The following is a 22945-nucleotide window of genomic DNA, read 5'->3' on the forward strand; positions in this document are numbered from 1 at the left end:
ACTACCCGCCCCCTGCGCTCGGGGAGCTCGCCGCCTCCCCTGTGCACCGCAGCCACACCGCCTGTGCTCGGGGTGGGCTGGGACAGTGGTAGAACTCGCTGAGCCTAGCTTTCATCATCTGTCGAATGGGGATGCCGCTCCTACATGGTGGTTGTGAGGATTCATTTAGTCTGGCACCTACTAGGTGTACAAGCATGCCAGGTCTCCCGTCCATTTCTCTACACAGAGGAATGTGGGGTGGTGAGCTGTAAGATTCTTCTACCAGACTTCAGGAAATGCTGGCCTGTGTTATAAGTCATATCCATTCAGGATCCTTCCCATGAATTCTGATTTCTACACCTTGGTGTGTGAGATAGCTTAATAACCGTGGTACGTATGTTCCTAAGCTTGTGAATGTTTTCTCTATATGTTCATTCATCAACGTGTAAGTCTAGTTTATGTCCCAGAGTGTGACATATCTGAATGCATCTGTTTTTGCCTCCCCACCCCCCAAATCATGGTCCACACTGTAGCCAGGGAGATCTATTTTAAACCCAAATGTCATCTTGTCGTTCCAGCACCTAGAACAGTGCTCGGCATGTAGTACGTGTGCAGTAAATGTTTCTTGAATGAATGTCACTTCCCAACTTAAATCTTTTTTTTTTTTTTAAGATTTTATTTTTCCTTTTTCTCCCAAAGCCCCCCAGTACATAGTTGTGTATTTTCAGTTGTGGGTCCTTCTAGCTGCAACATATGGGTTGCCACCCCAGCATAGTCTGACAAGCAGTGCCGTGTCCACAGCCAAGACCCAAACCGGCAAAACCCCCAGCTGCAGAAGCAGAGCGCACAGACCCAACCACTTGGCCACGGGGCCGGCCCCTTAAATCTTTTTAATAGCCCTTTGAACTTAATTCAGCTCTTGTCATGGTCTTACCTGGATGCAGGTCCAAGATAAAGTTCCCAGCCTCGTGTCTTGCTACTTGCCCCACTCAAGCTCTCCAGACAAACTGACCTTCTTTCACTTCCAGAAAGGCACTGTCGTTTTCTGCCTCAGGGTTGTCATCTCTGCTGTGCTTTGTGGCTGTTCCCTTTGCCCAGAATATTTGTTGTTCTGCTCCTCTCTTCCTCTTTTCCCTCTCTGTCTTTTGTCTGGCTAATTCCAGATTCCCTTCAGGGTCTTAGTTTGGATGTCACTTCCTTAGGACACCCATCCTGACCTGTGTGTTATGTCAGGTTTTCCATGAATGTGCTTTCATAAGACAGTGTGTATTTCTCAGTACTTAACATCATTGTAACGAATTATTTGTGTGATTATTCTTTAATATCTGTCTTTCTGACTAAAGTCTAAGCTCCCTGAAGGCGGAGACCGTGTTTGTCTTCTGTCTCTCCCAGTGCCTAGTACAGTACCTGGAAAGTGGTAGTTTCCCAATAAATGTTTATTGAGTGAATACAAGGGCTTTGTTTTGCTCGGTTCTCACTCATTCAGCAAATGTCTGTTGAGCACCTGCTCTGTGCCAGCCCCTTAGCATGAGAAGAAAGTGGGACGTACAGAGATAAACAAATCAAGGAATTTGCATCCACTAGAGGAGCCGGAATATGGACTCATATAACTATAGCCCATGGCAGGAAGTGGAGGGTAAATGTGGTCATGGGGCTAGAGAGCCAAGCACGTGGTTTTCAGTGTTGCTTTCTTATTCAGTATATTTAGTATCTGCTATGTACCAGGGCCTGTGTTGGGTCTAGGATAGAGTCCCTGCCTTCAGGAAGATTGTAGTCTACTGGGGAAAAGAAGCTAAGAAACATCCTAAGCTCACATATTTTATATAAAGCGCAGGTGAGCACATGACTTTGGAGACTGGTCTTTTTTGGTCTAAGAATCCGTGTTGAGACTTCACAGCTCAATAGACCTGGGTGAGCCAGTTATAAATACTCTTCATTAACCGGAGTGAAATTCCAGGAACAAGGGTGGGGGGGAGAGGGACATGGTTTCCTCTTGTTGCATCTGTGGTTGATTTGGGATCTGAAATCCTTCCCATGGGTCACAGACCCATGGCTTCCCATCTTAGGGAGGGGTATGTGCATTAAATACTGCCTAACCATTTGCCATGTGCCGTGGTCTCCTTGGGTTCCCACCTAGTCCTGTGAGGTAGGTGGCAGGGGCTGGGGGTGACTGCAAACAGGCTCTGAAACGCAGGCTTGGCCAAGGTTGCACAGTGATAGGGATCAGAAATCTTTCTGGCTCTTTAAGTTCAGTTCACAGCCTCCCCCAGAGAAGTGAGAGAAGGTGAAAAGAAGCTTAAGAAACTGGTCTTCCTGAATCAGTTAGGATCCACGTAAGTTGTACTTAACAGAAAACCCCCAAACGATAGTGACCTAAGTAATAAAAATTTGTTTCTTGCTCAGATAAAAGAAAGCTGGAGGTAGACAGAGCTGATATGGTAGTTCCACAAAGTTATCAGAGAACTAGGCTTCTTTTCTAATCTTGCTCTGCCACGTGTGGCTTCCATTTCTAAGGATATCTAATGACCCAAGGTGGTTACTTTAGCTCCAGCCATTACATCCACATTCCAGGCAAGAGGAAGTGAGAACTCTCCTGAAAGTTCTGTGTAACACAACTGCTTACGTCCCGTTGACTAGAGCTGGTCTGTCCATTGTAATAGCTTCTAGCCACTTGTGGCTTTTGAACATCTGAAATATGACCGGTCCAAACTGAGATGTGCTGTAAGTATAAAATACACACTAGTTTTCAAAGACTTCATGTAAAAAAAAAAAGAAAGCATTTCATTAATTTTTAAGTTTTGATTATATGTTGAAATGGTAATGTTTTGGCTATATTGGGTTAAATAAAATATATTGTTAAAATTTATTCTACCTGTTCCATTTGACTTTTTAAGATATGTCTACTAGAAAATTTTAAATTACTTATGAGGGCAGCATTACATTTCTGTTTCTGGGCTAGAACTTAATCACACAGGCAAACCTGGCTGCATGGGAGGCTGGGAAATGTCATATTTTGTTGGCATGACAGTGTCTTCAGCTGAAAATCAGATTCTGTTATTAAGGAGGAAGGGAAAAATACATATGGAATAGACAATTAGCAGTGTCTGCCATATTCCTTTTTTTTCTGGAAAGTTGAGGACAGACCAAAAAATCCACATGCTAAATCACAGATACATATTTGCATATTTAAAGAAATAGCCAGAATCCCTGTCCTCAAGGAGCTTACCAACTGACTTGGGAGATATGCAATATATAGACGATAAAAATGCAATTGAAGTAGCCCAACTATGGAGGTAGGGGGTGGAGGAGATGAGCGGGTGTTTGCATGGGGTGGGAAAACACCCTGGTTCGATTTGCATGTGCTTCCCGGAGGAGGATGCTTGGAGCCTTGGTGAGAGAAGGTATCCTGGCTGGAGGAGCAGCGTGGGAAGGGCTGCTGCAAATGAAACTTCCTCCATTCCATCTTCTGAGACGGCCGTTAGCAGTGCATGGTTGGAATGAGGGCTAAGGGTGGACCATTCTTTTGATTACTTCTCTCTGTTCCCTCCTGAATCTCTAGGACGCTGTATTCAGCCTTCTGCATGGAGCTGGCCTCCCGTGGCTTTGTGGTTGCTGTACTAGAGCACAGGTGAGGGGTGACAGTCATAATGAACTGTTATGGGTTGGGTGCCTGCAGCGGGCTAGGGTGTAGGCTAGTCCCCTATCTATGTATTGTTTCCAGTCCTCACAACCATCATGCAAGGCGGGTATTATACCCATTTTAAAGGTGATGAAACCAAGATTTCAAGATGTGAAATAAATTGCTGAATGTTACACAGCTGAGTTGGGATTCAAACCCAGGTCAGTCTCCGAAGACCCTGTTTTTTCTGCTCTCCTATGCGTGCCCTCACATCTTTTTCCCTACTAGCCAAAAGATGATCCAAAGTGTCTTGGATGAAAAGGAGGATTTGGTAAAGGGGAGAAAGGAGCTCAAGAGTGTCTTCTGGTTTCTCTCTGGTGGCACGTGTATTTCAGGGATGGGTCAGCTGCGACCACCTGTTTCTGCAAGCAGATCCCAGAGGAGAACCAGCCCACTAATGAGGTGCTGGAGAAGGAATGGATCCCCTACCGTCAAATTGAGGAAGGGGAGAAGGAATTCCATGTTCGGAATTGCCAGGTAGGCCTGTGCCGGTTGGGGAGGAAGAGTTCATAAGCCTGCCCTCCCTCTATGCACTCACTAAGAAGAGTTTTAACTAACCTGCTGTCTTGAAATCTCCCTCTTGGGTCTGAGCTTGCCACATCGGAGAAATGGGGTATTAATCAAAACTCTTACAATTGCAAGTGACAGAAACCAACTTAAACTTGTTAGGCAAAAAGGAAAATTGATGACACTTATCTAAGCAGACTCTAGGGAGGGTGGGACCCCTGGAACCAGACTCAGGTGGCATCAGGACTTGTTTTTCATTCCCATCTCTGTCTCTTCTGCTGGGTGGTCTCATCTGCGAACCAACTTACCTTATGAGGTTAGGACCCCAGCTCTTGACTGTCTGAGCTTGCATAAGTTTGACCTCACTGTCTGAGAGAACAAGGCTGTTTTGGGGTTGTTCCCCTGACACCTGCCCCAAGCTGCAACATGAAGAATCCCAGAGAGAGATTCCTAGGCTGGGGAGAAGTACCCAAATGGGAAGTTCCCATCAGAAATAGATTGTTAGATTTTTAGGGGGTGAGGAGTAATCCTTGAAAGTCAGGGTTAACAGGAGAAGTGGGGGCGGGTAAGTGATGGCAGATAAAAATAATAGATGTGTGCTATAAATGGGCAAGTAGAATCCAGGACTGGGTTGATAATACGAACACTCTTATTTCTAATTGTTTTCAAAACGCTTCCTATACAGTGTCTTGTTTGGTCCTCCTGACAACCCCATGGGTAGGTAGGTACAGTCCGAACGGTGGGCCTGACTCCATTGTACTGTTAGGTGATGCCTGTGTGAGCCATGGCAAGGGCGCTGAGCCTTTTTCAGAACATGGGGTCCACAGTGCCTGCCGAGATGGGGTGGGCACACTATCCCTGTGTTCTTCCCTGGCTCTGTAGGGGGATGGGATTCTCACTGCAGTGTTCCAGCTCCTACTGGGACGGTCTCTGTTGCAGGTGCATCAGAGGGTAAGCGAGTGTACACAGGTGTTGAGGATCCTGCAAGAAGTCACTGCTGGGCAGACCGTCCTCAACATCTTGCCTGGTGGGTTGGATCTGATGACCTTGAAGGTATGGCAGCAATTGGAGTGACCTGGAGTGCATATATTCATCGGGACTTTCTTGGTTACAAATAACAGAAACCTAACTCACTAGCTTAAACCAAGAGAATTGATTGGCTTGAATAACTAGGAAGGCCAAAGGCAGCCTGGCTTTAGGCCAGCGTTTCTAGATCCAGGGTCTCAAACATTGTCACCAAAGCTTGGGCCCTCTCTCCCTTCTCCTGGCTCAGGTCCGCCCTGCGTATGTGGGCTTCATGCTCACCAGACTCTCTCCATTAAGCAAGAAAGGTGGTGGCTGGCAGTCCAAGCCTGCGTTTCAGCTCAGCTCCAGATTTAAAAGGAAAGGAATTTCTGTTAGCTTTCACTAATCTGGGAAGGCTGTGGCCCTGCTTGGGTCACATGCCCCTTCAGGGCCGATCACTGTGCCCCAGGGATGGGATATTCTGATTGGCCAGCCTGGGTTATACAATCACTTCTGGGTCAGGGGAACCTGGCACAGGACTGACGGCCCCACAGGGCCACATGGATAAGGGAGAGATGGTCCCTGCCCGAAAGGAAGGGCTAGCGGGCAGCAGACAACCTGTGTCTACTGCAGCCTAAACCCTTCCTTTGAGGGACTCCCAGGAACCCTCCCAGGAGGATAGAAACCATCCTGGCTATGGAATTTGGTGCCTATGAAGGTACATTCCTCCCGCCTCCACCACCAATTTTTTCCCTCTGATTTCAAAAGTAGCTCTATTCAGAGAACCAAGAAATCACACAAAAGCATGAAAAAAAAGAAGCAAAGAATTTTTTTTTTACATTTTGATGTTTAGTCTTCTAGTTCTTTAAAATGCATAACATAAATGAATGTATTTTTAGGGGCCAGCCCAGTGGCATAGTGGTTAAGTTTGCGTGCTCTGCTTTGGTGGCCTGGGGTTCATGGGTTTGGATCCCAGGTGCAGACCTGCATATTGCTCATCAAGCCATGCTGTGGCGGTGTCCCACATACAAAGTAGAGGAAGATTGGCACCAGATGTTAGCTCAGGGCCTAACTTCCTCACCAAAAAAAAAAAAGAAAGAAAGAAAAAAAGTATGTATTTTTTAAAGCAATAGTGTTACCATTTAATATAAGCTGTTTTGTGGCCTTTTTCTTCACTTAGCAAAACAATATGAATGTCTTTTTATGCCATTTAATATTTTTCTATGGCATGATTTTTAGTAGCCATGTGATCTTCCATTGTGTGAATAAAAATGGTATATATATAAAATAGCAATTACTGCTTTATGAGTGCTTTCTAAGATAAGAGTTCCTCTTATGAACTTCTGAAGTAAGCATTAGTATCTCTTTATATAGAAAGAAAGACAGAATTAAAGAAACCGAGTATCTACACAAGGTTACACAACTGAGTAAATGGTCGAGTCAAACTTTAAATCAGGGCTTTTTGATCTCAAAGCCTGTGCTGTGTGCCCCAAGCCTCTTTAGAAAATACCTTTTAAAGGCTCTGGTGAAGTCTCCCAGGGAGAAGCATCTGCCTGGATGGCCAGTAGGGAAGGCAGACCCTGAAACCTAGCGTGCTTCTCCCAACTGTTTGGTGTGTGTCGTCAACCCCACCAGACAAGCAGAGCCCCCAGGCCCCAAAGTCCAGGCCTGTATGCCTGTGAGCCTGAGACAGGCACTGGGGAATGGCCGGCTACAGTGTAGCCGGATTAGTGAAGACGCAGCCTCCTGGAGAAATACGGAATTAAAAGAGCTAAGTAAATTTTCACCCATCGGATTAAGATCTGGAAGTTGGTTTCTCCCTCTGTTGGCAAAGCTGTGGGGAGTAGATGCTCTCTTCCATTGCAGGGAGCGCACAGACTGGCCCATGCAGGGCAGGTTGGCAGCACTGTCAGTAGTAAAATGCACATGTTCTTTGACACAGCGATTTCAGTTGTGGGACTGTTCTCCAGTTACCTGCACACATGCAACATGATGTGTGTACAAGATGAATCATTCCAATGTTGTTTGTAATAGCAAAAGATTGATAGTATCTTAAATGTTCACCAGGAAGGGAACTGGTTTAATAGATTGTGGAACAATAGATGTATTAGTTTGGCTAATTTAACACATATACCCCAAATCTCAGGGGCTTAACACAATAGAAATTTATTTATCTCCCACATAAAGTCCAGAATGGGTGCTCCTATGCAAGGAGTCATTCAGGGATCCAGGCTCCTTTCATCTTATAGCTCTGCCTTCTTCCACTTGTGAAACCCAGCTTCACTGTGTACATTAAGGCAGGAATGGGAAAGGGCATGGAGGTTTGTACGAAGAGTTGTTATGGACCCAGCCTGGAAGTGGAGCTATCATTTTCACTCACATTCTCTTGGACACGTCTGTATAGAGTCTACTGTGTGTCCAGGAAGAAGAGGAACAGATTTGGTGGTCAGCTAGCTCTCTATACCATGGTGAAGCCAAATATAGTTGTAAAAAAGGATAAGGAAGCTCGTTATGTACTAATATTATTATACAAAAAGGTAAGACACAATATCACCTGTAAAAAGGGGGAAAGTATGTCTTCATGTGCACGTGTATTTGTATAAGTAAGCTCTGCAAAGACGCATAAGAAACTTACCTGTGTGGGGCTGGGCTGTGGGCACCTATGTGGAAGGAGAGCTTGGTAGGTGGGAGCCTTCTCTGTATACTCCTGATGTTAGAATTATGTGGATGTATTGACCTAGAAAAAAGAAGCTGAAGAGGCCCCCAAGCAAGATGTTGATCTGAAGGTACTGAGCAAAGGGGGAGAATTTAGATATAAAGCCTTGGGCTAGAAATTGAGGAGAGCACAGGTTCTGGGCAGAGGCTGGGCAGCCAAGCCCAGAGAGATTTCCCAAGCCCCTTAGCAGGCAGCTGCAGTGGCTTTTTCTATAACCATGCCCCGAAGGCTTCTGGGGACAAACAGAAATCGATACTTGCAGAGCATGTTGGAGCAAGCAGGCTCGCTCTGCTGGATAAGTCAGGACAGATATCCAGAGGAGGTAGAACCTGAGTTGGTTTCTGTACACACAGGCCTTGCTTCAGAGCGAAGTGGACAGGCAGCAGGAGCTCCCTCATTCTGCCCTCGACTTGGTGCACATGTCATCCCCCTGACGGGTTGTAAGGCAAGGATCTAGAGGATGGAGAGAGTTCTTATTCTTAACATACTCTTACACTGATGAGTCAGTGTGGAATCACGTAATTTCTATCCATTCATTCATTCATAGATGCTTGAATGTCTACCCTAGTCCACGTATTGTAGGTGGTACAATTACAAAAGATGAAAAACATGGTATTCAGAATTCCTGCCTGCAGAAGGCCGTTCAGTCCAGGAATTGCCTGACTGGCTGCTCTCCGGTGGGCAAAAGGTTCTTAATATGTAGAGGGGAGTGCATCTACTGGATTGTGCTTCTGCATCACTATCTCACTGTTTCTTCCTCTTGCCCCTGAAGAATTCCTAAAAAAGCTGCCCTGCTTTTCTGGGTGGCTGAGTTCTCCACTTTCCTCAGGGCAGCATTGACATGAGCCGCGTGGCTGTGATGGGACATTCGTTTGGAGGGGCCACGGCTATTCTGGCTTTGGCCAAGGAGACCAACTTTCGGTAAGTTTCCCAGTGAAGCTGCTGTTAGCTCCACGCACCATTCATTCATTCAGCAAGTATTTGTTACACAAGTACTCTGTGCCCGGCAGTGTTTTGGGGGCTGGGGATTCAGTGGTGAGAGAGAACAAGGTCTCTGCTTTCGTGGAGTGATGTCATTGTGGGAGGAGATGGACTAGTAAACAAGCTAACGAGTCATCAAAGCCCCAGCACCAGGTGCAATGGAGGAAATAAAATAGGCTGATATGCAAGAGTATCTGAAGGCTTCTTTGAGAAAGTGACGTAAGCCAAGACCGGAGAGGCAAAGAAGTCAGCCATATAAAGATGTAGGGGAACATTCTAGGCTGAGGGTACAGCTAATGCGAAGGCCCTGAGGTGGAAAGAAGCTTGCTAGGTCAGCGTGGGAGGAGCATAGTGGGTGAGGGGAAAGCTATTCGAGATGTGTTCAGAGAGACAAACGGGCCAGATCACAGGGCCTTTGGCCAGAATAAGGAATGGACTTCTAAGGAAGTTAGATTTTATTCTAAGTCTGATAGGAAACCGTTGAAGGACTTTAAGCTGAGAAAAGTCTTACATTTTAAAAGATCTCTCCGACTACTGTGTGAAGAGTGGGTTGTAGCAGGAGGAGATTAAAAACAAGGAGGCTAGTTAGAGAGGCTGTTTTAGAGTCAAGGTGAGCCACGCTGGATGTGCTTTAGGATGGAAGGAGTGGAATGGAGAGAAGCCAATGGAGTCAGGGTATGTTTTAGAATTTTTGAGACTTAGTGATGCATGAGCTGAAAGAAAGAAGGGAATCAAGGGTTTTCGTTTTTGTACCTATCATTTGAGTGGAAGATAATTATCCTTTATTCAGATGGAGATGATCAGAGGAGCATTGTGGGGGAGGGGCACTAATCTTAGGGCCTTAGTCTTGCTCCTGGTGACAGAGATTACTGCTTGACAAACTGGCCAGGTCTTTGCATTGTGGCGCCAAGGCGGCTTTTCCTGACCTCCCTGCCACATACGCTGTGGGCTCACATAGCACCTGTGCTCTCAGGGAACTAGGCTATATTTTGTTGCCTTGTCTGTTCTGTCCCCCCTTCTAGACTGGGAGCTCCTTGAGAGCGAAAACTGTGTCATTTATCTCTGTATCCACAGCACAGGGCTAGGCACATAGTAGGTACTCAATGAATGTTGAATGAATGAATGATTAAACGAATGAAGTACTGTTTTGTGTAACTCAAGTCAGCTGCCTGAGAGTAGATCCAGGAGAATGAGAAGATCAGATCCTTGCTCTCAACGAGTTTAAAATCTAGAAAGATCTTTGGTGACAAATAAGTGATCTCTATCCAAGGTCTTAACCAAAGGATGTGGGCCCTAGTACCTGCTTCCTGGCTTCCTGAGCCTTCACCCCATGAGAGGGAGGAACTCTGCCCCTTCCGCCACTGCCCTCACTGTCCTTTCCTGGGTTTCTGCATGGCAGTTCCAAATGTCTGGTCCTGTTCCAGCTGTGCTGTGGCTCTGGATGCTTGGATGTTTCCTCTGGAGCGGGACTTTTACCCCAAGGCCCGAGGCCCTGTGTTCTTCATCAATGCTGAGAAATTCCAGACAATGGAGAGTGTCAACTTGATGAAGAAGATATGTGCCCAGCATGAACAGTCCAGGATCATAACTGTCCTGTGAGTAAACACAAGGTCATGATCCCCAGTGTCTTCTCCATTCTCTACTTATCTGTGCTGGCTCCCTTAATTTCTTCTAAATTATCCAGAAGTTCTCCCCACATAGAATACATAAATAGTTCCTGAACTTCAGCATCCTCATTCCTTTACAATTTCATTCTATCCTCGTTCTCCACTTAGCTCCACCTACAGTGATTTCTTCACTAGTTTATATGACTTTATGGATGGATTTACGTCGTGCTTTCTGGGAAAAAAGGTATTGTGAGATTGTGTGTTGGAGAGGAAGAGGTGTGGGTCTGGGTGGACTCCAGAGATCTCTAACCTCATTTGGGAATTTTCTTGGCTCTTTTGAAGACTGTGGATATAGTAGACCTTTGACATTCACAAGATAGATTTTTAAAGACCTAAATTCAGATATCTTTCATAAACCATCTATGTTCTGCCTGAGAGAAACCACATTCTCTTCACTTCCATCACCAGCACTATCAGATGGCTTTCTTCCTGAAGCCATTTTTCACAGAGACAAAATTTTTGAGTGACTTTAAGAAATGTCCTAGGGGGCCGGCCCTGTGGCCGAGTGGTTAAGTTCGCACGCTCCACTTCAGCATCCTAGGGTTCAGATCCTGGGCGCCAACATGGCATTGCTCATTAGGCCACGTTAAGGCGGCATCCCACATGCCACAACTAGAAGGACTCACAACTAAAATATACAACTATGTACTGGGGGGATTTGGGGAGAAAAAAAGCAGGGGGAAAAAAAAGACGATTGGCAACAATTGTTAGCTCAGGTGCCAATCTTTAAAAAAAAAAAGAAATGGCCTAGGGGGCTGGCCCGGCTGGTGCAGCGGTTAAGTTCACATGTTGCACTTTGGTGGCCCGGGGTTCGCCAGTTCAGATCCCAGGTGCAGACATGGCACCGCTTGGCAAGCCATGCTGTGGTAGGCGTCCCACATAGAAAGTAGAGGAAGATGGGCATGGGTGTTAGCTCAGGGCCAGTCTTCCTCAGCAAAAAGAGGAGAATTGGCAGCAGATGTTAGCTCAGGGCTAATCTTCCTCAAAAAAAAAAAAGAAAAGAAAGAAAGAAAGAAAAAAAAGAAATGTCCTGTACACAGGAAGTGGCTTAGAGCTGCAGGTGCGGGGCTGAAGGCTCGCTGGCTAGTCTCTGACTTGCGCCTGCCCTGCACTCGAGCCCCACGGCACACATGCTTCAAGGATCCCTGGTCCTATTTCAGGAAAACAGCAAGTAACTGCATGCCTTGGACCTCTGGAATCAGTCAGGTAGTTGGACTGCCAAGTCCAAAGCCCTGGAATGCTAGGGGGCTCCTGGCGGTCAGTGGCTTCTTCCCTTTCTCCTCTTGGCCCAGGCTTTCTTCCTTGGGGCCAGCCCCTCCCCTTTCATTTTGATTTCCTGGCGGCAGAAGACTGTTTGAAAGTTTCCCCAAGCCACTCAGATTCAGAATAATTGTGACCTCTAGAGAGAAGGGAGGCGGGAGCAAGTGGGCAGGGGTGCACAACAGGAATTTAACTGTTGGCAATGTAGTCTTTCTTAAACAGTGCTGGAGACTCAAGCATCCATTATATTATTCTTTACGCTTTTTCTTGTGCCTTAAGTAAGAGGTTTTTTTTTCCCCAAAGCCCTCCAGTACATAGTTGCATATTTTAGTTGTGGGTCCTTCTAGTTGTGGCATGTGGGATGACGCCTCAGCGTGGCCTGATGAGTGGTGCCATATCTGCGCCTGGGATCTGAACCGGTGAAACCCTGGGCCACTGAAGCGGAACACCCAACTACTTGGCCAGGGGCCAGCCTCCCGATTTTTTTTTAAAGTCAATTTTTCTGCATGATATCCAAGTTTAGCGTTTAGATTTTCCTTCCTTCATTGAATTGACTAGTAAATTTAGTTATGGGTAGTTTAGCCCATAATGAACCTAGTGAGAATTTCAACCTCAAATGTGTTTAATGTCAAAGGACTTACATTCTAATCCAGAAACCCTCTTTTACAAGTGCTTGCCCTCACTGTTCTGATGGCTTAACTAAAGGCAAGTCATTCCTTTTTCCTGTTTGTTTGTAGAACAGTTCTGAAAACGGAGCGAATATGTTTTGAGAATGTTTGGAAGTCACCAGGTGAAAGTCACATTGTAGCAGTTTATAATACCATGGGAATGGCAGGTGCTGCAGACCGTGCCTCCTTACCCATGTCCCCACTCCAGCTCAGCCTTTTCCCTGCACGTCAGGCGCTGGGGCCCAGGGGGTGAGGCAGCTTTGAAGCCAGGCACACCTATGTTCAAATCCTAACTCTGTCCCTTACTAGCCATGTGACCTTGGGCAGATCATTTCTCTGCTCTGATTCTGTCAATGGGGAAAATACTTCCCTTACAAGATTGTTGTGAAAATTAACTGAGATAATGTGCATAAAGCACCTTGCACGTAGTGGGTGCTTCACAAGTGTTTGTGTGCCCTAGTCTCCAGATCCCTACCAGTTATTTGTTTTTCTTTTCCTCTAGTGGTTCTGTTCATCGGAGTCAAACTGACTTTGCTTTTGTGGCTGGTAACTGGATTGGTAAATTCTTCCCCACTCAAACCCGTGGGAGTTTGGACCCCTATGAAGGTCAGGAGATTGTGGTGCGGGCCATGTTGGCCTTCCTGCAGAAGCACCTTGGTAAGGAGAGGCCTGGGGCTCGTGGGGCAGCCTGAGGGTCCTTAGATTTTTCTGCACAGTGGTCTGTACTGACACGTCTCGGGTCAGGGAGATTTATGGCAAAAGGAAAACCTGAGTGAAGGAGAGGGTTACATAGAATTATAGGAAGAAGACTTAGCTGAGAGTTTGGAAATCCTGACTCTGTTTCTTACTGCCTGAATGACTTTGGCCTGGTCACTTAACTTCTCTGAGCCTTGGTTTCCTTGCTGTAAATGGAACATTCGCTTCTCTGCTCCACTACCTCTGTCCTAACTCATGATCACTCACCTTATCTACTTGTGGAGGAGGTTCTGATGATAAATGGGCTAAATTTGTGGAAGTGCTTTAAAGAAACAAAGCATGGAAGGATTGTTAATAATGTCGTAAATCACAGACTAGCTAAATGGCAAGGCCTGTTGAGGTCTTTGGTCCAGCCTCCCACCCAGAGGAGATTCCCTCATATCTTCCCTGCCACACGCTCAACCAGCGTGGAGTGTGCACTGCTATGGGGGTCAGCCCTCTCCACCGCTGGGAACTTTAATGGGTTTTTTTTTTGGTTCTTGTTTTTGGTTTGGGGTTTTTTTGATGAGGAAGATTAGCCCTGAGCTAACAACTGTTGCCAATCGTCCTCTTTTTGCTTGAGGAAGATTGTCCCTGAGCTAAGATCTGTGCCATTTTTCCTCTGTTTTTGTTCTTTGTACGTGGGATGCTGCCACAGCATGGCTTATGAGCAGTGTTGTAGGTCCACACCTGGGATCTGAACCCACGAACCCCAGGCTGCTAAAGCGGAGCTCATGAACCCAATCAGTACATCACCAGGCCGACCCCAAAACTTTAAAGGTTTTAAGAGTTGATATTGTAGTTAAGCTTTCTTGGGTTACAAGAGCTGGAGATTCACTAATTTACCTCAAGAAAAAAGGGGAGTTTGTTTATGAAAGTATACCTGGCCAGGTGGGAAGTAAAAAGGTACAGGAAGCAAGGTAGCTTGCAGGACTGACTTCTCTCTTGGTCTCTCTCAAGGGCTCAGTCTGTTTCTTTCTCTTGTGACATCTCTGTTTCTTTTTGCTCCAGTCTCTGTTTTTCTCCGTTCTGCTCTGTATTTTGTCTCTTGTTGATAGCATCTGTTTTTTCAGTTTCTACTTCCTCATAATTTCCATTGGCTTGAACCACTCATGGCTTGTTCTCTCTACCTCGTGGCCTCCTGTCCTCTTCAGCTCCCACTGCTCACTGCTGTATTTTCTTGGATTTCTTAGACCAGATTCCCAGGAGAGACAAATTGATTGTACCAGCTCATCTTTATCTGCCAAAACACATTGTAGGCCACTGCCCAACCTAGGCCTGCAGCTCCCCTGATCAGATGTCCCTTTCTGATCCAGTCAGAATGGAGTAGGCTGCCACTGTCTGCATGAGGCTGATCCCTCAGCAGGCGCTGTGCATAGGGCAGTTTCCTTTAGAAGGGATCCAGGTTGACCGGTGTTCTTAAGGTTTGACCTAACTCTAATCTAACGCTTAGATGTGATACTTTGTAACTCCTCCCCACTTGCCCTGGTTATCCCCTCAAGAGCTATCCAGAGAAGCCTCAGACCCCTGCACATGGCAGCCCTTTAGATAATTGAAGTCAGCTATGGTGTCCTCTCTGAGTTTTCTGTTCATTAAGCTAAGTGTCTGTGGTACCTGCCCTGTTCCCCATGATGCCATTTATTACCCCCTTTGGATGCACTGTGTGTCGGTGTGCCTTTCAATGTGTGGTGTCCTGACTTGAACACGATGTGCCAGCTATGGTCCGACCTGAGTGGTTCAGCAGGACTGTCACCTCTGTGCTCTGGACACCAGACTTCTAGTTAGATGGCCTGAGTGCATTAACATTTCCAACAAGTGCCTCACAAATTTGGTTTGGCTTGAGTTTGCTTTTAAAACATATCTGTCCTTTTATAAATGAGTTGGCTTTTTGAACGTAAATTTACATTTATGTATTTATGGCTGTTCATTTCATCTTGCTCTTCCTGGGCCATTATTCCAGGCCAGGTGTAGAGACTTTAGGTTTAATAGAGACCATAGAGGATCATTCTTAGCACCTGGTAGGAGAGGAATGGATCTATGTCTCAAGACGTTAATGGGGCCTGACTACATCATCCTCAGCCCACTTTCCCTGTTTCCTCTTAGGCACCATGTCATCAGGTAAGAGCTAAAGATGACAAGGGAGCCCACCAGGGCATGATTGGGCTCCCTTTAGTAGCAATGCCTGTTGAGCTAGATGCTCATTGCTGAAGCCCAGCAGAAGAGGAGATGGAGGGTAGGAGAGTCTTAGTCTGTCGGAAGTTTGTTGAGGACTTTCTCTATGCCAGGCCTCCCACTAAGTACCTTAGGTGCATTGTCACATGTAATTCTGAAGACAGCCCTTTCTAGTAGGTACTTTGATTATTAACTCCGTTTTATAGATGAGGACACTGAAGCTTAGGAAATTTAAGTAATTTGTCCAAGGTTATCTGGTTATGCAACCCATTCTTCTCTTCTCATTCTCTCTTAAGCCCACTCCACTCAGGCTTTGTATCCCCGTCCTCCATGAAAACTGCTTTTATCAAGGTCACCAGTGACCTTCACATACTAAATCCACTGGTCAGTTGTCATTCTTCATCTCACTGGAACTCTCAGCAGCCTCTGACAGAGTTGATGACTCCCTCTTCTGTGAAAGCCTGTCTTACTTCCGGGATACCCCACTATGGATTTCCTCCTATCTCAGTGTCTGCTCCTCCTCAGCCTACTTTGCTACTTCCAGGCTCAGTGCTTGGACCTCTTCTCTCTGTATCCCCTGATGTCATCTAGTCTCATGGCTTTAAAGGTCATCTCCATGCTGACAATTGCCCTGCTACCTGCTCAGCAGTTCTGCTTGGACATCTAACAGACATCACAAACGAAAACCAATTTCAATGGTTAATAGTAACTCCATCCTTCTGGTTACTCAAGCCAAAGTCCCCAGTCTTGTCTTGTCTCTTCTCTCACACCTCCCATCCAATCCTCAGAAAATCCTATTGGCTGTACCTTCAAAATATGTATGGAATGTCATCTCTTGTCACCACTGCCACAGCCGCCATCCTGTCTCGCCTATGTTACTGTAAGAGTTTCCTAACTGCTGTCCCTACACAGTCTTCTTAGTCAAGCAGCCAGGGCGATCCTGTTAGAAAGTAAGTCAGATCTTGCCACTCCTCTACTCTGAATCCTCCAATGGCTCCCCATTTCTCTGAGAGTCAAAGCCAACACCCAGCATCCTGCCTGGCCTATATGATGAGGCCCTCCAGTCCCTCCTGACCTCCTCTCCTGCTGCTCATCCCCTGGCCTGATTCACTCTCATTGCACAAGCCTCCAACACTCCAGGTACCCTCCCACTTCAGGCCTTTGCACTGCTGTTCCTGCTGCCTGGAACACTCTTCCCATATACTCTCGGGGCTCAGTCCCGCCTCCTTCAAGTTTTTGTTCAAATCTCACCTTCACAGTGGGGGCCACCCTGACCACTCTTTAAAACACTATACCTTCCCTTCCTCCCCTCACCCCTGTCCCCCGGCCACCACCACAGCTTCTATCTGGCTCTGTTTCTTTCTATAGCATTTATCACCTTTTCATATCCTGTATAATTTATTATGTTTAATGTTATCTCTGCCTACTAGATTGTGAGCTCTATGAGGATGAGAGTTTCTGTTTGTGAATGTATTTTTAGCACCAAGAGCAGACTGGCACATAGTGATGTGCTCAGTATTTTGAATTAATGAACATGTAGCACTTATTTGTGGAGGACCTATTCCATGCCAGGTTCTTGGCAGGGCACTGGGGATCTAAAGATGAAGGAGAGTGTCCCTGCCTTCTGTCCCAGGCTTTGTTTTAAACAAGGACACCATTTGCCTGCTCAGCTGTGCCCCAGTCCCTCTGCCTGAGGCCTTGGACCCTTTCAGAATGTTCTTCCATGTGGTTAGACCCATCTGCCCATGATCCCAGGGCTCTCTCTTGAATCATACCCGGTGTTATGCTGCTCCATGATGTTGCCACCCTATTCCTTCTGCCCTTCACTGAATGGGCACTGGATTTGCATCCACTGTCTGGCGTGTGAAGGAGCTCTTCTTGCTCGGCAACATCCCTGAGCTTGGAATTAGGCATTCCATCTTCTCACCCTCTCTGACTGGAGTTTGAATTCTGTCTCTACCACTCACCGACTATAATGACCTTGGACAAATCAGGTAGCTTCTCTGAGTCTCGGTTTCCTCACCTGTAAAATAGGACTAATAATAGTACTCAGCTCTTAGGGATGCTATGGAAATTAAATGAAACAAGGCTTGTTTAGCACAGTCCCGGGAATAAATTATCCTTCAATAAATGTCACCTTCTGCTAGTATTATCATTATTGAATTGTTATGGGTTAAGCAAGTCATTTATGAAGCACATTTATAGGGGCACCCAATGAATGATAGTTGCCATCATTGCTACCACCATCACAGCCACCAGAACCAGTCCTTTTAGTGTTCCAGGGTCTCCTTTCTCTGGGATGACCCACTAAATCCACGGTAGCTGCTCTTTGATCTAAGCTTACGCCAATTCGCCTAACCTTCCTGTTTTTTTCCCATTCAGACCTGAAAGAGGACTATGACCAATGGAACAATTTCATTGAAGGCATTGGACCATCGCTTACCCCAGGGGCTCCCCACCATCTCTCCAGCCTGTAGGCACAACTGGCCATTTGTAAAAGGTCACTGAGCTGAGTTCCCATTTGGGGCCTGCCCAGGGACACCCACAGCCTCAAGAAAGTGGTCAACATGACCCTTCTTCATAAATTGAGAGGGTGTAGTCACACTGCTGATTGGATAACTGGGTACTTTGATCTTGGACTTGTTGATCTTATACTTATGGTGTGACTTGGATTGCTTACTGATTGGCAAACTGACTTTCTGGGGCCTGAGCCCTGATGGTGTGGGGAATAAGCAGTGGGGTGGGGCTGGGGGGGACCCAAGCCCCAAGCTGAGCACTGTTAACCCAGCAAGGCTACTCCCGCACCTTGGGCCAGTGTGGCTTCTGCGGAAGAAATGAAGCCAAAGGATGGAGCGAAAATTCCCACCTTCAGGACCTCTAGCCCAACCTGGCACTGTCTCTTCCTACCTCTCAGCCTTCGCCCTTTCCAGGGCCACTTGGTGAGTTCTAAGCACTTTAGGCAACGTTCGAGGATACGGACCACCATCAGATTTTCTGTTTATTTTCAAGCCTTCCCATTGCATGAAACATAGTACTGGGCACTGAGTCAGGACTCAGTTATACTTGTGAGCCCATGGAGAGGGGCAGACAGCACTGTCCTCATAGCAGAGAGAGAGAAGCTGAGGTACAGAGGGGTACCTCAGAAGCTCTAGATGTCTTGGGATTTTGCTAAAAATGTATCTTGACAGGAAGCAACACAAGTAGGTTGAGACGAAGAAGGTAGAGTAACAGCGTTGAGTAGCTATTTGAACAGGTCCTCAACACAAGAGGGAGGTAGTTTGGTCAGTTAGAGTTCAGGAGGCCACCCCTGGACAGGTCTGGGAACACTGTGGTCTTGCCTCTTACCTCAGATATCTTGAGCCTCAGCTCGCTCAGAATCAGGGTGCTGTAGTTGTCTGTTTTCTGGCTCTGAGGCCCTAGCCTCAAATTTAAGTCAAGATATAGACTGAATTTCCATTCTGTTCCATTTATACTATGAATGATATTAATACTCATGTTTGCCTAATGATATGTTGGAATATTCTCTCTATTTAATCTGCATTAGAGCAGGATGGGGAGCCATCTGGCAGTAACTTTTCCTTCTGTCTTTCTTTGTTCACTTACCACTTGTGCCCAAGAAAAACTTTAAAAGAAAAGGAAGTCTTCCTAGGGATCTAGTTCAAAGCTGTCTGGGAACATCAACCTGAAACAGCCCTCCACACTCCTCTAGGCCTTTCACCTCCGTCCAAGTAGGGGACCCCAGAGGAGGCTAGAGCAAAAGGGAAATGCGTCTCTACGCGATGGGTCCAAGGTCAGTGCCACCAAAGCAAGCTGGGACTAGGTCTCCCACCTCTCAGCTCTTCTGTCTGAGGTGAAACATCAGATCCGTTGAGGATGGACCTTGGGAAGACCTGTGAATTCCCGTGAGACCTCGCCTCCGGGGAGATCATGAAAGCCCTGGGCTCTGGAGTTCTATAGCCTGGTTTTGAGTCCTGCCTCCACCACTACTAACTGGGTAAATTTGAGCAAATTATGTTCTCTTTCCAATCTCCATTCCTGCATTTCTAAAATGGGCATCTGCATTATAATAGTTAGGAGGATTAAGTGAAAGGATGTATAACCCATGGGTTATTTAAAAGTATTTTTCCTACTTTCCAAACGTAGGAGATTTTTCTAGTTGTCTTATAGCAGTTATTTTCTTGCTTAATGGCTTTTGGTCAGAGAAAATGACCCATATGGTTTTCATCCTGAAAATTGCTTCTTGGCCCAGTGTGTGATCAATTTTATAAATGTTCCATATATGCTTAAAAAGACTGTATGTTCTGAAGTTGTTGGCTTGCTGTTTTACTCAACGACACATTATGGATTTCCTTCTTATAAGAGTGCATACAGATCTATAATAGGGCCTTCCCACCTCCAAATGGGGACCAGCACCCCTCCGCACTCACAGAACCAGTAGATGCCAGCTCTTGTGCCTGGGGCTAGTTATGCAGATGCTGAGGGGCCAGTTCTGGCAGCATTAGCACGTGAGACCCAGCTTCTACCTTAGACCCATGAATAATGCAGGTGTATTTTTTAAAGATTGGAGCCTCCCTAGAAAAAGAAACTGTTCAGAAACTGGATCCATCTCCTCCATTCAGTTCATGTTCTGGTAATGACCTATTTATCCAGCAACTTTGGAATAGGTGAATTTTCCATATAGCTGCAAATTATCCTTTAAGCCACAAAATATAATATTGAATATTTTGAGTGGTAATTTACCAAAAAGATAATGCACACATTTTTTAATGTGAATTGACCTCATTTAATTTTTTAGGATGTTTCAGTCAGGATAAACTGATTATATGGCAGTAACAAGCAACCTCAAAAAGCAACAAGTTTATTTCTTGCCTGTGCTACTTGTCCTCTGTCGTTTGGCTAGAGGCTCTGCTTTGTGCCATTTTTATCCTCATTTGGGGACCCAGGCTGGCGGAGCTGGCACTATCGGAAGTGTGCTGCCAGTCACATCGTAGAGCTGGAAGAGAGCATGGTGAAGCACCCACCAGCTCTTGAATCTTCTGCCCAGAAGTGACACTTGTTATTTCTGTGCACATTGCATTGGCCAAAGCAGGTCATCTGGCCATACCTAACATCCCATGCCATCCCAAGAGAGCACAAATATGTGTGACCAGGTCTAATGTCAGAGCAGTGGCGCCCTCTGGTCTGGGAAGATGTGGATAGCTGTTTGCTCCTACACCGTGTGGCTCCCGGCAGCCGTCTTCCTAGTTGTTTTAATTGCTTGTCATAGTTTGTGCTGTCTCCCTTGTGGTCAGGCGGCCAGCCTTTACTCTTCATTGCCTTTAATCTGCCAGCCCCTAGCAGCTCTGGCTGTTCGCTTCAAGTTTATAATTTCTGATTAGCCACGTGATTTCCCACTGTCCGAAGTAAAACTAGGCAGGCACTGAAAGATAGCTTGAGGGACTCTGCTGCAACTAAAGTGTGCTGCCTTTAGTGCTTGGACCCTGTAATCCTTCCTGAGACTGCTCAGAAGGGGTATCATAAGGCCTTTGGTCCTTTATCCTGGTTTTTGGTTAGCTTCCAGGGAATCGAAAAATACCAGATAAATGGCCTTTAGGTAAACAGGGTGGCCCGGCATATTGATAGCATGTCCTGATAAATTGCATTCTAGTGAATCCTTTCCAAAAGCAAAGAAGATGTCTTGGGTTTCTTTTGCATCTTCTTGTTCCCCATCCTATTATAGGACTGTACCGTGGAGGCCTTCTAGTGGTGTGTTGTGAAGTTTCTGAGCATGGGATGGTGCGTCAGTTAGGAAGGAAGGTAAGTAAATACAGGAAGGAATGAGATTCTCCGTCCCTCCCACTTCCTGGACGTGTCAGGGTGAGACTGGCTGGGTTCTTGCTATGCCCCCAGCACGGACCCCAAGCCCCTTTCCAGTGTGTGTCCTGACACAGCTGTCCCAGTTGCCCTTCCTCAAGAAGACTACTGGGCTCTTGAAATTTCAATTGATGGACTCCAACTCTGTGTCTTGGCCTTGTAGGGGCCTTTATCTGCCCCCTTTTCTTCTAGGGCCTGACTTATCTCTGGGCCTGCAAGGTAACGGAGGAACAGGACAGGCCATACTCTATACTCAGGACCCATCCTCATTAGGAAGCTCACTTCCTGTCCCATCACAGCCAGATGCAGAGGCCAAGTGTCCCTGGCCATGACTGCATGGCCAAATGATGACAGTGATAACCACTGTGGTAGCCAACATTTTTGGGGCCCTTACTGTGTGTCAGGGACTATGCTCAGTGCTTTATATGCATCATCTCATCTGCTTCTCACCCCGTGAGATCAGGTGGAATTAGCCTCATTTTATGTACAAGGAAACAGAGCCTTAGAGAAGCGATTTGATAAAGCTCTCACAGCAAGAATTTGGCAAAGCTGGCGCTTAGGCATAAAAATCTGAGCTCTCGATCACTGGGCTGTACTGCCTAATATACATACTTGGTTTTCCCCTTCCATTGCTCTTTCAGCTGTCGGGGTATGAGGGATGAAATTTCATCACAGATTGAATCATAATGTCAAACTCTCCAGCAATTTCTGTATGATGTGCATTGAGATTCAGTGACATCCTCAGCACTCTTGAGAAATGGGTTGGGGGAAAGGACCGCGCCTCACTGACTGGGCCAGGTGCTCTGTGGATTTGATAGATGAGGAAAGCAGTTCAGGGATTAAGAACGTCGTCTTTGGAAATCAGACAACTCCAACACTGTTAGCCCTGTGACTTTGTGCTAATTTATCAACTTCTGTGAGCTTCAGTTTTCTCATTTATAAAATGGGCGGTCTAATAGTATTTACCTCTTAGGGTTATTGTAATAATTAAATGAAATAATGCCTGTAAAGTGCTCATCACAGTGTCTGTACTATCCTAAGGGTGTAATAAAGATTAGCTATCACTATGTGGTTTATTGGGTTCTCCTTACATACCTGTAAGGTTAGGTATAATTTGCCCTTGTACTGAATGGACACGGATGGTCTTGGTCTAAATTCTTATTCCAGCTTCTCCAGTTTCACGGTTACCTCCCTCACAGAAGCCTGCTAAGTGCCACTCAACTGCTGCCGTTGTGTGAGGCTGGAACTAGAATAAGGGAGACAGTTTTTCCCCTCTCTTTGCTCTGATTTCCCTGCTCCTCACATCAAAAATCAAGATCCACACCATCGTTCCAGCTTTGCAGGCTCTCTTCACCACCAGGAAGAGTCTACATGTTTAGGTTCTGGTTTGGGTTTTAATTTCACGCCTGATCATCCAAACGCACATGTCTGTGCACCAAATGGAAACCGAAGGTCCTGACGTGTTAAACGGGAGGATCGGAGATGTCCGTGTAGAGGTTGGGCGAAGGGAAAGAGGACCTGGGGATGGGGAGTTTGTAGTAGAGACTAGTTGTGTTCATTTTTGTCTGCTGCCTTTGAGGTGGGAGTGAGGGGTTAAAGTACCCTGTGACCTCGGGAGAAGCTCCTCAGGGCTGAGGGCGGCCTGCGAATGACCTCTGCACAGCTCTCTCCCTCACTGCCCTGTCCGGTTTCCCACTAGGTCCTCTTGTTTCTTCCCTCTTGG

At 46.3% G+C, this 22945-nt stretch overlaps 1 protein-coding gene across 8 annotated transcripts in view; it reads left to right on the plus strand.

The window, feature by feature from the left end:
- Nucleotides 1-22289, plus strand: part of PAFAH2 (platelet activating factor acetylhydrolase 2) — a 31317-nt gene extending 9028 nt beyond the window's left edge. For 4 of the 8 annotated variants that reach the window (XM_014855011.3, XM_014855010.3, XM_044770057.2 and 1 more), the window contains 7 exons: nt 3539-3607; nt 3994-4135; nt 5105-5218; nt 8716-8807; nt 10292-10462; nt 12965-13119; nt 17752-22289. In XM_014855011.3, the coding sequence (XP_014710497.2) occupies nt 3539-3607; nt 3994-4135; nt 5105-5218; nt 8716-8807; nt 10292-10462; nt 12965-13119; nt 17752-17846 (838 nt within the window). In that variant the 3' untranslated portion in view covers nt 17847-22289. Of the gene's footprint in view, nt 1-3538; nt 3608-3993; nt 4136-5104; nt 5219-8715; nt 8808-10291; nt 10463-10642; nt 10719-12964; nt 13120-17751 lie in introns of those variants that run through there. The other 4 variants (XR_006527689.2, XR_011503542.1, XM_070510653.1 and 1 more) reach the window with 3 other exon arrangements.
- The last annotated feature ends 656 nt before the right edge of the window (nt 22290-22945 follow it).

The sequence above is a fragment of the Equus asinus genome, chromosome 5 (assembly GCF_041296235.1).
Source record: "Equus asinus isolate D_3611 breed Donkey chromosome 5, EquAss-T2T_v2, whole genome shotgun sequence".
Classification (NCBI taxonomy): domain Eukaryota; kingdom Metazoa; phylum Chordata; class Mammalia; order Perissodactyla; family Equidae; genus Equus; species Equus asinus.